The following is an 11,949-nucleotide window of genomic DNA, read 5'->3' as shown; positions in this document are numbered from 1 at the left end:
CACATATGTCAGAGTCAAGGCGCGGGCCACATCCGGCCCGCGAGAAGGTTTTTTACGGCCCCTGGGATGATCTTGATTTATTATTAGAACCGGCCCGCAGACCGCAGCAAGCCGGCAGCCCGCAGATCTTTACACGCACCAATACTACATTTCCCACAATGCAACGGTGACGCACCGAGCAGTAGGCTGCTTCAATTTCAAATTTATGGCACAGCAGTCGTCAGCATCACAGTAAAATTAACTTTCAGATACCCATCAAAAATGCAAAACGGAAGGTGGACATGAGAACGGGGTTTCAAACAAGGTGGGAGTCGGAGTATATGTTCACGGAGGTAGCTGGAACCTGTGTGTCTTCTGTGTGGAGAAAGTGTGGCGGTACTGAAAGAGTATAATCTGAGACGACATTATGAAACGAAACACGCGGACAAAAACAAGAATATGGACATGGAACAAAGCTACAAAAGGCAGAGGAATTAAAACGAGGCCTCAAATCTCGACAGGCTCTGTTCAAAAAAAGCCAAATCACAAGGCCAGGCTGTGTCAAGGCCAGTTTTATTTTGGCAGAAGAGATCGCTAAATCAGCCCGGCCATTTACGGAGGGGGATTTCATCAAAAACTGCATGATTAATAGTTCTGTTGACGAGTTTGCTACTATGATAAGCAGAATATTAGCAGAACTGTGTGCGCAGAGCAGCAAGGCTTCTGTTCTCTAGCAGTGGGAAGGACGCGCCACAGCCTACATCAGCTGGTGAGCTGCTGCGATGYAAGCAATGAGTGTGGGCAGACAGGCAAGGCAGGCTCTGCGTCCCCGTAACCACAGACTACTATTTAGCTTTGCCTGGTTAAGAAACACAAACTGCTTTACGAAATTGAAAACCATAGTATTGAGTTTAAGAGTAAAACAGTCTAGCTATTTCTCTCCCCCTTGAGCATAGAAAAGTAGGCTCTTTGAATTTGTCGTCTCACTCTACCCTCCTATATTCCCCCCTACAACCTATAGCTATGTTCTGACAAGTCTTAAGATTTCAATCTGCATTAAAAAACCTACACAAATATCAGTGGGTGATTTTACAAAAAGTAGCAGAGAGCYTGTTACAATTATTGCAAGTAATAGTCTGGTCAATCTGACAGGAGCAATAGCCAATTCCATCTAGAGAACATTCATCCATTACTGACTTGACATAACTATTGAACATTACATTAAAATAAAATGTGTGAGCCTGTGTATGAATTACTTATTTGTTTCATAGTCTATTGCATATTGCTGCCATTTATGACCATTGGGCAACAGGAGGTAAATCTTTGCGTTACTTCAATGCTCACATTAAAATCTTCCCACCAGCCCGCCACTAGTTGTTGCTGGGAAGATTTCTTCTACTAAATCTGAGCTAAATCAATAGAGGCGCGAATCTCTAGCAACAGACGAGCATCGAGCCATCAGTACGAGTGTGCAAAAAAACAGCAGTAACCAAATACCAAACCCTGAATCATTAATTTTGCTTTCCAAAKTTTTTCAGCAGATGGTGCAAAGAGTGTGGCGCAATGTCAAATATGTAACAGAAAAATAGAGAAGACCGGAACCACTTCGAACTTCAAAACTCAGACCCAGTGATTCAGACTTGAGCATTTAGACCAGGACTCAAACACTGAGACTCAGACTTCAGCCATAGGGACTCGTGACCTGACTATTGGTGACTCGGAATTAGCCATAGGGACTCGTGACCTGACTATTGATGATTCGTACTTAGCCATAGGGACTCTCGTGACTCGGACTTAGCCGTAGGGACTAGTGACTTGACTATTGGTGTCTCTGAATTAGCCGTAGTGACTCGACTATTGGTGACTCGGAATTAGACATAGGGACTAGTGACTCGACCACAACACTGCTTCACAGACTCTTATTCAGAGCGAGAATCAGTGCATTTAACTGTTAGGTCAAAAAATATTATACTCCTTCTCTCTGTGTGTGTTCAGATCCAGTGCCAGATCATGCCCCATGCCATCGTGTTCCTGCCCAGCTCGGACGGCATGGAGATGCTGCTGTGCTACGAGGACGAGGGCGTCTATGTAAACACCTACGGACGCATCATCAAAGATGTGGTGCTTCAGTGGGGCGAGATGCCCACCTCCGTTGGTATGGCACATGTGTACAAACACACACACACTTCCTCATAAAGTTGCTGTGTTCTGAGTTATCTCCTTCTCTTTCTCTCTGTTCAGCCCATATCTGCTCTAACCAGATCATGGGCTGGGGAGAGAAGGCCATAGAGATCCGTGCTGTAGAGACGGGCCACTTGGACGGAGTCTTCATGCACAAGAGAGCCCAGAGGCTCAAGTTCCTCTGTGAGAGGAATGACAAGGTGGGTCACACACACATACTCACACAAACAGGTATGCACACACATGGATTCAGAAATGTACCCAATCTATATGTGTGTGGTCGTAATCTTCTGTTTTGCATCTCAGGTGTTCTTTGCTTCGGTGCGCTCCGGGGGCAGCAGCCAGGTCTACTTCATGACCCTGAACAGGAACTGCATCATGAACTGGTGAAACAACATCGTCCCATACAAYTATGTCCCGTAGTCAGTGTATGGAAACCACCAGGCCAAGCTATTGACACTCAAACCCCCACCCACCCCCCACGCCCCACTTACAAGGACACACCACACAGTCAGACTCAACACAAACACAACACACACATACAGCACACACAAGCCTACTGTAAATCCATTCCAGCCTAAAGTCTTCACGACAAAGTCTATCTCACCTGCCACCTGCTGACTCCCCTAAACTGATTAAGCTTCCTCTGAAATGGTAGCTAACTATGAGACATCACCACAGGATTCTCATGTAATATCATCTCTACTCTACTGTGTATATACTTGTCCTGTATTATTGTACCTCAGTCACTTGGTGGACCTGTGTTTAGTCGTAACTACTGTAGTTAGTTCCTTCTTATTGGAGGTATGTTAAAAACATTCCTTACTGGTGAAATACATTTGGAAGAAGGCAAGATTGAACCAATATAAGTCAAGATTGAATTGTAAATAGCCAGTATCTAACATGTTCACATGGAAGAGAACATGGGTAGATTGAAGTCACTGGCAGACTTGTATATTACACCTCCATTTGGGAAGTTACCATGGACCTGATATATACTGTACTGGCACACCCTAGAGGTTTGAAGTATTGTTGCAACACTTCACCATAGAAGCTCACTCACTATGCTAAGCTTCTGATTCCCTATGACATCATTATTCAACTCATTGTTTAAAAATAAGAAGTGTTGTTTGATTAAAACTTGATTTAATGTTTCTTATTTTGATGTTTTTTGGGATGTAGGTTTAAAAAACCTCATCGGAAGATGGACTATCTATGATGTGAACATAGTATTGTTCTATTCCTTAGTAAATCCAGAGAAGTTAAATAGAACACACTGCTGTGCTCAAGCTATACACCTTCTATTCCTTTATTATATCCTTGCTACATATCGGGGATGGACCTCCTCAACTTTTAGGAGGCTTTCTAACTGGCTTTAGATATTTCTACCTTTGTTTCTTGTCAATATCGCTAATATCGCAACAAAGATTTGATATCTGTACGGTTCCTGTATTTGGTATTAGCCTAACTGGTATTCTTACTTTTATCTCTACTGTTATATTGCCGTTATATTGCAATATATATGCTGTTCTAGTGCAGTTCTTGTTCGGAGAAGGGAGTTGAGTTAATTTGTTGTGTGTAAAATATACCAGTGGAAGGGAGTGAGGTGACTTGTTAAGATGTGGGGGTCGAGGGGTGATGAAGTATGAAGGCTTTGAAGTCACAGTAATAAAGAGGACATAGAGGATTTGGAAGAGAGAGAGATGTAGTTGTAAGAATATTATAATGGAAGTCAGGTTTTCTTCATCTTGCGGATGTTATCCAGTTGAATATAGTTCCCTTTKCTCTTACTAGAGCTACTCTGTCCGCAACCTCCGTTTTTAATGTATTTTATGTTCATTGGTATGGATTTGGGTATGTGTGTTTTGTATGCAAAGGTGTGTGTGTGTGAGTGTTTGTAGGGATGGGGCTGCAGTGGATAATACTGAACTATTATTGTGGTTTCAAGCAACAGCTGTGTGGTTCTTGAGCCAGTATTGAACTTCACTGAGTGATGCTTTAGCAGTCCCAGTTCTGTGGCATCTTTGGCTCTGCAATACTGTACTAGAGGACTCAAACTCATTGGGCACTTTTATTTATCATACTAAACTGGTAGTAAGGCAACAAGTTGTTGAATATATTGGTATTGTTGTTTTCCCTACCAAAATTCACAATGCTTCTCTGAACATACTATGAATCTACTTTGATTATTTAAGAGATCATCGGAAATGCATAAGCTGTGGGTATTTTATGTACTTTACTCTAAATGGATTCTATATATTATAAATATATTTAGCAAAGCAAATATTATTTACACCTACTCATTCAAGGGTTTTTCTTTATTTTTTACTATTTTCTACATTGTAGAATAGTAGTGAAGACATAAACTATTAAATAATACATATGGAATCATGTAGTAACCAAAAAAGTGTTTAAAAAATATTTTATATTTGAGATACTTCAAAGTAGCCACCCTTTGCATTGATGACAGCTTTGCACACTCTTGGCATTCCCTTGACCAGCTTTACCTGGAATGCTTTTCCAACAGTCTTGAAGGAGTTCCCACATATGCTGAGCACTTGTTGGCTGCTTTTCCTTCACTCTGCGGTCCAACTCATCCCAAACCATCTCAAATGGGTTGAGGTTGGATGATTGTGGAGGCCAGGTCATCTGATGCAGCACTCCATCACTCTCCCTCTTGGTCAAATAGCCCGTACACAGCCTGGAGGTGTGTTGGGTCATTGTTCTGTTGAAAAACAAATGATAGTTCCACTAAGCGCAAACCAGATGGGATGGCGTATCGCTGCAGAATGCTGTGGTAGCCATGCTAGTTAAGTGTGCCTTGAATTCTAAATAAATCACAGACAGTGTCACCAGCAAAGAACCATCACACCACCTCCTCCATGCTTCACGGTGGAACCACACATGCGGAGATCATCTRTTCACCTACTCTGCGTCTCACAAAGACACGGCGGTTGRAACCAAAGAATCTCAAATTTGRAGTCATCAGACCAAAGGACAGATTTYCACCGGTCKAATGTCCATTGCTCATGTTTCTTGGYMCACGCAAGTTTCTTCTTCTTATTGGTGTCCTTTAGTAGTGGTTTCTTTGCAGCAATTCGAACATGAAGGCCTGATTTCACGCAGTCTTCTCTGAACTGTTGATGTGTCTGTTACTTGAACTCTGTGAAGCATTTATTTGGGCTGCAATTTCTGAGGTGCAGTTAACTYTAATGAACTCATCCTCTGCAGCAGAGGTARCTCTGGGTCTTCCTTTCGTGTGGCRGTCCTCATGAGAGCCAGTTTCATCATACCGCTTGATGGTTTTTGCGACTRCACTTGAAGAAACTTTGCATCTTGAATTTTTCCAAATTGACTGACCATCATATCTTAAAGTAATGATGGACTGTCATTTCTCTTTGCTTATTTGAGCTGTTCTTGCCATAATATGGACTTGGTCTTTTACCAAATAGGGCTATCTTCTGTATACCAACCCTACATTGTCACGACACAACTGATTGGCTCAATTGCATTAAGGAAAGAAATTACACAAATAATTTTGGCGTACCTTTTTAATTGAAATGCATTCCAGGTGAAGCTGGTCGAGAATGCCAAGTGTGCAAAGCTGGCATCAAGGCAAAGAGTGGCTACTTTCAAGAAGCTTACATCTAAAATATATTTTAATTTAACACTTTTTGGGGTTACTAAACTCAGCAAAAAAAGAAACGTCCTCTCACTGTCAACTGTGTTTATTTTGAGCAAACTTTTAACATGTGTAAATACATTTGTATGAACAAAACAAGATTCAACAACTGAGACATAAACTGAACAAGTTCCACAGACATGTGACGAACAAAGGGGGGGTCAAAATCAAAAGTAACWGTCAGTATCTAGTGTGGCCACCAGCTGCATTAAGTACTGCAGTGCATCTCCTCCTCATGGACTGCACCAGATTTGCCAGTTCTTGCTGTGAGATGTTACCCCACCGGGAAGTTCCCGGACATTTCTGGGGGGAATGGCCCTAGCCCTCACCCGCCGATCCAACAGGTCCCAGACGTGCTCAATGGGATTGAGATCCGGGCTCTTCGCTGGCCATGGCAGAACACTGACATTCCTGTCTTGCAGGAAATCACGCACAGAACGAGCAGTATGGCTGGTGGCATTGTCATGCTGGAGGGTCATGTCAGGATGAGCCTGCAGGAGGATGTCTTCCCTGTAACGCACAGCGTTGAGATTGCCTGCAATGACAACAAGCTCAGTCCGATGATGCTTTGACACACCGCCCCAGACCATGACGGACCCTCTACCTCCAAATCGATCCTGCTCCAGAGTGCAAGCCTCAGTGTAACGCTCATTCCTTCGACAATAAACGCGAATCTGACCTTCACCCCTGGTGAGACAAAACCGCGACTCGTTTGTAAAGAGCACTTTTTGCCAGTCCTGTCTGGTCCAGCGACGGTGGRTTTKTSCCCATAGGCGACTTTGTTGCCGGTGATGTCTGGTGAGGACCTGCCTTACAACARGCCTACAAGCYCTCAGTCCAGCCTCTCTCAGCCTATTGYGGACAGTCTGAGCACTGATGGAGGGATTGTGCGTTCCTGGTGTAACTCGGGCAGTTATTGTTGCCATCCTGTACCTGTCCCGCAGGTGTGATGTTCGGTTGTACCGATTCTGTGCAGGTGTTGTTACATGTGGTCTGGCACTGCGAGGACGATCAGCTGTCTGTCCTGTCTCCATGTAGCGCTGTCTTCAGCGTCACACAGTACGGACATTGCAATTTATTGCCCTGTCCACATCTGCAGTCCTCATGCCTCCTTGCAGCATGCCTAAGGCACTTTCACGCAAATGAGCAGGGACCCTGGGCATCTTTCTTTTGGTGTTTTTCAGAGTCAGTAGAAAGGCGTCTTAGTGTCCTAAGTTTTCATAACTGTTACCTTAATTGCCTAGCCTCTGTAAGCTGTTAGTGTCTTAACGACCATTCCACAGGTGCCTGTTCATTTAATTGTTTATGGTTCATTGAACAAGCATGGAAAACAGTGTTTAAACACTTTACAATGAAGATCTGTGAAGTTATTTRGATTTTTACAAATTATCTTTGAAAGACAGGGTCCTGAAAAAGGGATGTTAATTTTTTTGCTGAGTTTATATGATTCCMTATGTGTTATTTCATCGTTATGATGTCTTCACTATTATTCTACAATGTAGAAAATAGTAAAAATAAAACCCTTGAATGAGTAGGTGTGTCCAAACTTTTGACTGGTACTGTATATTAAAATGGAGAGTACGGAACATAATCGATTGTAAATGGATAAAAGCACTTAGTACAGTTAAAATGTCTATATTTTACTCTGTGAGCATGCTTGCATGCACATATATGAGCAATTCCTCCTGTATCACAATTCAGTATCAATTCTTAGATTAGTTTCCCCCTAGCCTACTTTATTGAATATCAGCTGTGGGACATTGTGACTGATATCTCACGTTTTTACACACTCCACAAGTAGCTCTGACAGTCATGTAAATGGTCCTCCTATCTTAGTAAGCCAAACTGCCATGTTTACAGTTTAAGCAGTGCCTTGGAGTAGGGAAGAGACTGGGTGTTGAGGGTTAAAGGTAGTGAGTGTTGAGGGTTAAAGGTAGGTAGTGAATATGACCCTCCACTCGCTCTTATAACTGAACTCCAGGAAGAAGAGGTTATACTGACAGACAGTTTACAATAATAAATAGTTGCCTCCTTTGTTACTGGTGTCCTGTGCCAATGAAGTGCACTTACATAGAAACCAGAACATCCCTATATGACTCAACTACTTTTACATTTGTAACATTGTCAACGACTATAGATTTTATTCTGTAATAACCTCAATGTTTACCTACTGCTTTTTAAATGTAATAGACTCACCAGTTACAGTGACTGTAGATCTGTTGCCATCATCTAGAAGAGTTAGTGTAGAGGAAATATTACACATGTAGTCTGTAGGCATTTTCTATAGAATTTTACAATATCCTTGTATGACCCATTCATGTAACTACAATATTGGCACAGGACAAACGTGCAGTTCATGGYAGCAAACCTACCCAATTTTGAAAATGATTATATGCCTATAAAGATACATTTTGTCAGAGGTTGATGTGATAGTCCTCTAGACAGTAGGAGGGRGGCCAATATACCATATAAAAGCCATAGGAGTATTCCACATTTGTTGAGAATAATTTGATAGTATTTTATATGTTCAAATGAAACTTAAGCCAGTGACCTGGGATGTGACGTTAGATGCGCTTGAAATGGAGATAAAGATGCAGGTTTTTCTTGAGTGATCAGAWATGTGGACTGGGTGAGATGCAGTGGGAAATTAACTAACTTAATATATTCTGAAAGGACTATTTTATTAAAGCATATGTAAATTATATAAAGATTTAACAAAATGAATGTACATTATAAAACAGATTAGTATTTGTATAACATACTTTACGGTCTGGTATATGAATTAATCTAAGCACAATGTATTCTAATTTACGGCACAAAGCAAAGCTATAAATGTGGGTGTCTACRTAAATGTTTGGACCGTCTTTGTGGGTGTGACGCATGAGCGTGATGGTGGAGCTGTATGTATTTCCAGTGGAAGTGCAGATTCCTCTTGATACTGCCTAACTAGTAGTCATACTGTTAGTTGAGAGGGAGGGAGGGACCAGTCTGATATTGAGGACATGTATTGTCATTGTGAGATGGGGGAATAGTCAACCGAGACAGAAAGGTTGGTGAATGGAGAGGGTCAACAGTTGTCATTAACTTTTTTATTGTCCAATCTAAATTCATTATCAGTCAAGTGTAGTGTTACAACAARGTTCTAACAGTAAAATGGGATTGTTTAATGTTTCAGCCCCACAGAACATCGGTATATCACAAAGGCTGTCCTTGCCATATCAAATGTTGTGACGTTTCTCCTTCATAAGCAATATGAGCGTTAAGAACAGATGAAGTTCAATTCTCTGCTGTCTGTCTGTGAGACTTGTGGGAGGGTGTTTGTYGTGGCCTTTGGCAGACTGAATCTAAGCTGGACTGTTTGTCCTTGTCTCGTTAGTGAAGGAGATACCCGTATGTTGTTTAATAAAAAAATGTGCGGTCTTAATCACAAGAAAATATACCTTCTAATCCACAGTCTGCATAATATTCATACATCACGTTAACAGCTGTGATGCTTGTCTAGTTTTGCATTCATGCGTTTMTCCAGTTATTGCCTTTTGATGAACTATAAGGTGGATCATAAGGCTGTGTTTACACAGGCAGCTCAATTCAGATCTTTTGACAATTTCCCTTCACGAAGTCCCACCCCAGAATTTTGGGCAAGCAAACGCATGGATAGCAACTGTCGTCARGGCCTAGCCAGTGTTGCCAATTTAGTGACTTTGTCGCTATGTGTAGCGATTTATTTTTGTTATATAAAAAAATGACCCCTTCAGTGACTTATTGGGAAGAGGCTAGCGACAAATTCAGCTACTTTTAATTTCAGGCTGCATTTGGAGTTTTGCCACCGAGAGTTTCCATGGTTTTGATAGCATGTAGCTAATTTCCCCCGTAAATTCTGAGAGTTGGAGAACAGGCAGAGAAGCACAATGGGAGGTGCCGTGGGTTAAAACTACATTGGGGCCGCAGCTTAAAACTACATTGRGGACCGCAGCTAGGCAAATCTGTGCTGTGACGTCGTAGCGGCACATTAATGCCAGTGAGGGGAGTGGAGGAAAAACGTAGTTTCCTGAAATGCAGAGCCTGTTGGAGCATTAATCTGAAATTATACTTTTGTTCCATTGTTTGTTAGGTCAACTGGTTGKCTAGCCAAGGTTGGCTCTGTCGCACTAGGCCTTTTCAAACTGCAATGTTCTTAGCCTTGGGCTAAAATCTTCCTTAGCCCAGGGCTAAGGAGCRGTGTGAACGCATCTATTGACAACCTAACGTAATATAACTTGTTTTCTCAATGTATGTGAGCTWGCTAAGTTATCCATGCTATTAATACAACTYCCATCTGCTGTTGACATCAGGATATGATTTGAGAGCACTAACTAGTTAACTCCAAAAGTGGTTAGTAGCTTTGACTGCATGCTGACAGTGAATTCAGAGAGCCATTCAGTGGCTAACCACACTAGCTACAAACCATTGGAGGCTGCTGAGGGTAGGACGGCTCATAATAATGGCTGGAACGGGGCGAATGGAATGGCATCAAACTCATGGAAACCATGTATTTGATGTATTTTATACCATTCCACTCATTCCTCTCCAGCCATTACCATGAGCCTGCCACCAACCTCCTCTGCTACAAACAATTTTACCAGGTTCCCGTAAAGCAATTATAATGACAGTCCACCACAACATACCCAAGAGATTCCTGATTAGCCAGGGGTAGTCTGTTTTAATTTAATTGTTGTGTATTAAAACAGTTTGACATCATTGCGAGGGGATTTCGCCAGTGGTTGACAAGGGAATTGGGCTTCCAGGGAAAATGTTGTCAGAGGTTGCAACAGTAACCAAGGGGAGCAGAGCTTAACGTGGGTAAATTATTTATATATCTGATACCCATCTGATATTTTCCCCAATGTGTAAACGGCAACAACAAAAACACATTTGAATCTGATCTTTTGACTTCTGATTTATACCACATCCACATGTGGATCTCAATCGTGATATAATTCTGATGTTTCATATGTGACCTGTCTGGATGATTAGATTTGTTTTTTTGCACATGACCTGYCATTACCATGACAACCACAGCTACATTTAAAGGAACAGTGACAGAAATAAGCATTGTATCTGTGTGTTASATCAGTGGAAAAAGGCTATACGGACACTCCTGACCTGCAAAACAATATTTAATAAAAAATGTGTTMAAATGAGGTAAGGGTCAGTTAGATTTTGGCTTTTACATTGCTTGCTGTTTGGGGTTTTAGGCTAGGTTTCTGTATAGCACTTTGACATCTGTTGATGTAAAAAGGGCTTTATAAATACATTTGATTGATTACAGGTCAGGAATATCCTTATAGCCTCTCCCACATCAGTGTGAATGCACAAATCTGATATGGGCACATGTAAAACTGAGTGTGGACAGTCAGAAGAAGAAAAMAAATCTGAATTGTGTTCTTAGGGTGGCTGTGTAAACACAGCCCAAATGAAGGATGAATTACAATACACTGTTCTCATTTGGGTGGGTTTTCTGCTTCTGTGTAGTAAATGTTTTAGGTATACTGTCTCTGAGCCTCTGCCTGTTGCTATGGAGGCAATGACCTGCTTCACCCAATGTAGTCGCACATTAATCAAGACACTCTATTCACAGATATTATATAGTCAGACTGTACAAAATCTTGGATCTCCTTGTAGAATAACATTTAAAGTATGAATGGATTTGTGATTTTTAATAGATGCTTGTTGTTGGAAATAGGACYGGTGAAAGTCAGAAAGCTGAAAAAGCTGGTATCTTTGGACGGGTCTATAATCTCTTATCCTTTTTCAGTTTTTGAGAAATTAAATGTCTTTACAATGTTTAGTGTCTCTGTTTTTGAGGGGTTRACTCCAGATTGTATTTCATAGACTGATTAACTTTCAAGATTATGTTGAATGAACTCATGAGTCTGTAAAAGTCTTAATGCAGAGTTGTTTAAAAAATAAAACTACATTGATCTAATCTTAAAATTGTTTGTATTACTGTGCCTTTATTCATAGTTTGAATTCATTGTTCCTCATGTTTTACACCCAATGAAAGAATGGGCTAAGCATGTGTTGTATAATTGACCTCYAGTCTTCTATAAGGAGTTCCTACCATCATG

The 11,949-nt window shown here is 41.3% G+C and overlaps 1 protein-coding gene across 4 annotated transcripts in view; it reads left to right on the top strand.

The window, feature by feature from the left end:
• Nucleotides 1-11,807, top strand: part of mink1 (misshapen-like kinase 1) — a 65,417-nt gene extending 53,610 nt beyond the window's left edge. For all 4 annotated transcript variants that reach the window (XM_023967943.3, XM_023967942.3, XM_070434467.1 and 1 more), the window contains 3 exons: nucleotides 1,975-2,134; nucleotides 2,221-2,360; nucleotides 2,467-11,807. In XM_023967943.3, the coding sequence (XP_023823711.1) occupies nucleotides 1,975-2,134; nucleotides 2,221-2,360; nucleotides 2,467-2,550 (384 nt within the window). In that variant the 3' untranslated portion in view covers nucleotides 2,551-11,807. The remainder of the gene's footprint in view (nucleotides 1-1,974; nucleotides 2,135-2,220; nucleotides 2,361-2,466) is intronic.
• Nucleotides 11,808-11,949: the final 142 nt, after the last annotated feature.

Source organism: Salvelinus sp. IW2-2015, linkage group LG23 (genome assembly GCF_002910315.2).
Source record: "Salvelinus sp. IW2-2015 linkage group LG23, ASM291031v2, whole genome shotgun sequence".
Classification (NCBI taxonomy): Eukaryota; Metazoa; Chordata; class Actinopteri; order Salmoniformes; family Salmonidae; genus Salvelinus; species Salvelinus sp. IW2-2015.
The sequence above is the reverse complement of the archived record's forward strand: the minus strand, read 5'-3'. Positions and strand labels throughout refer to the sequence as shown.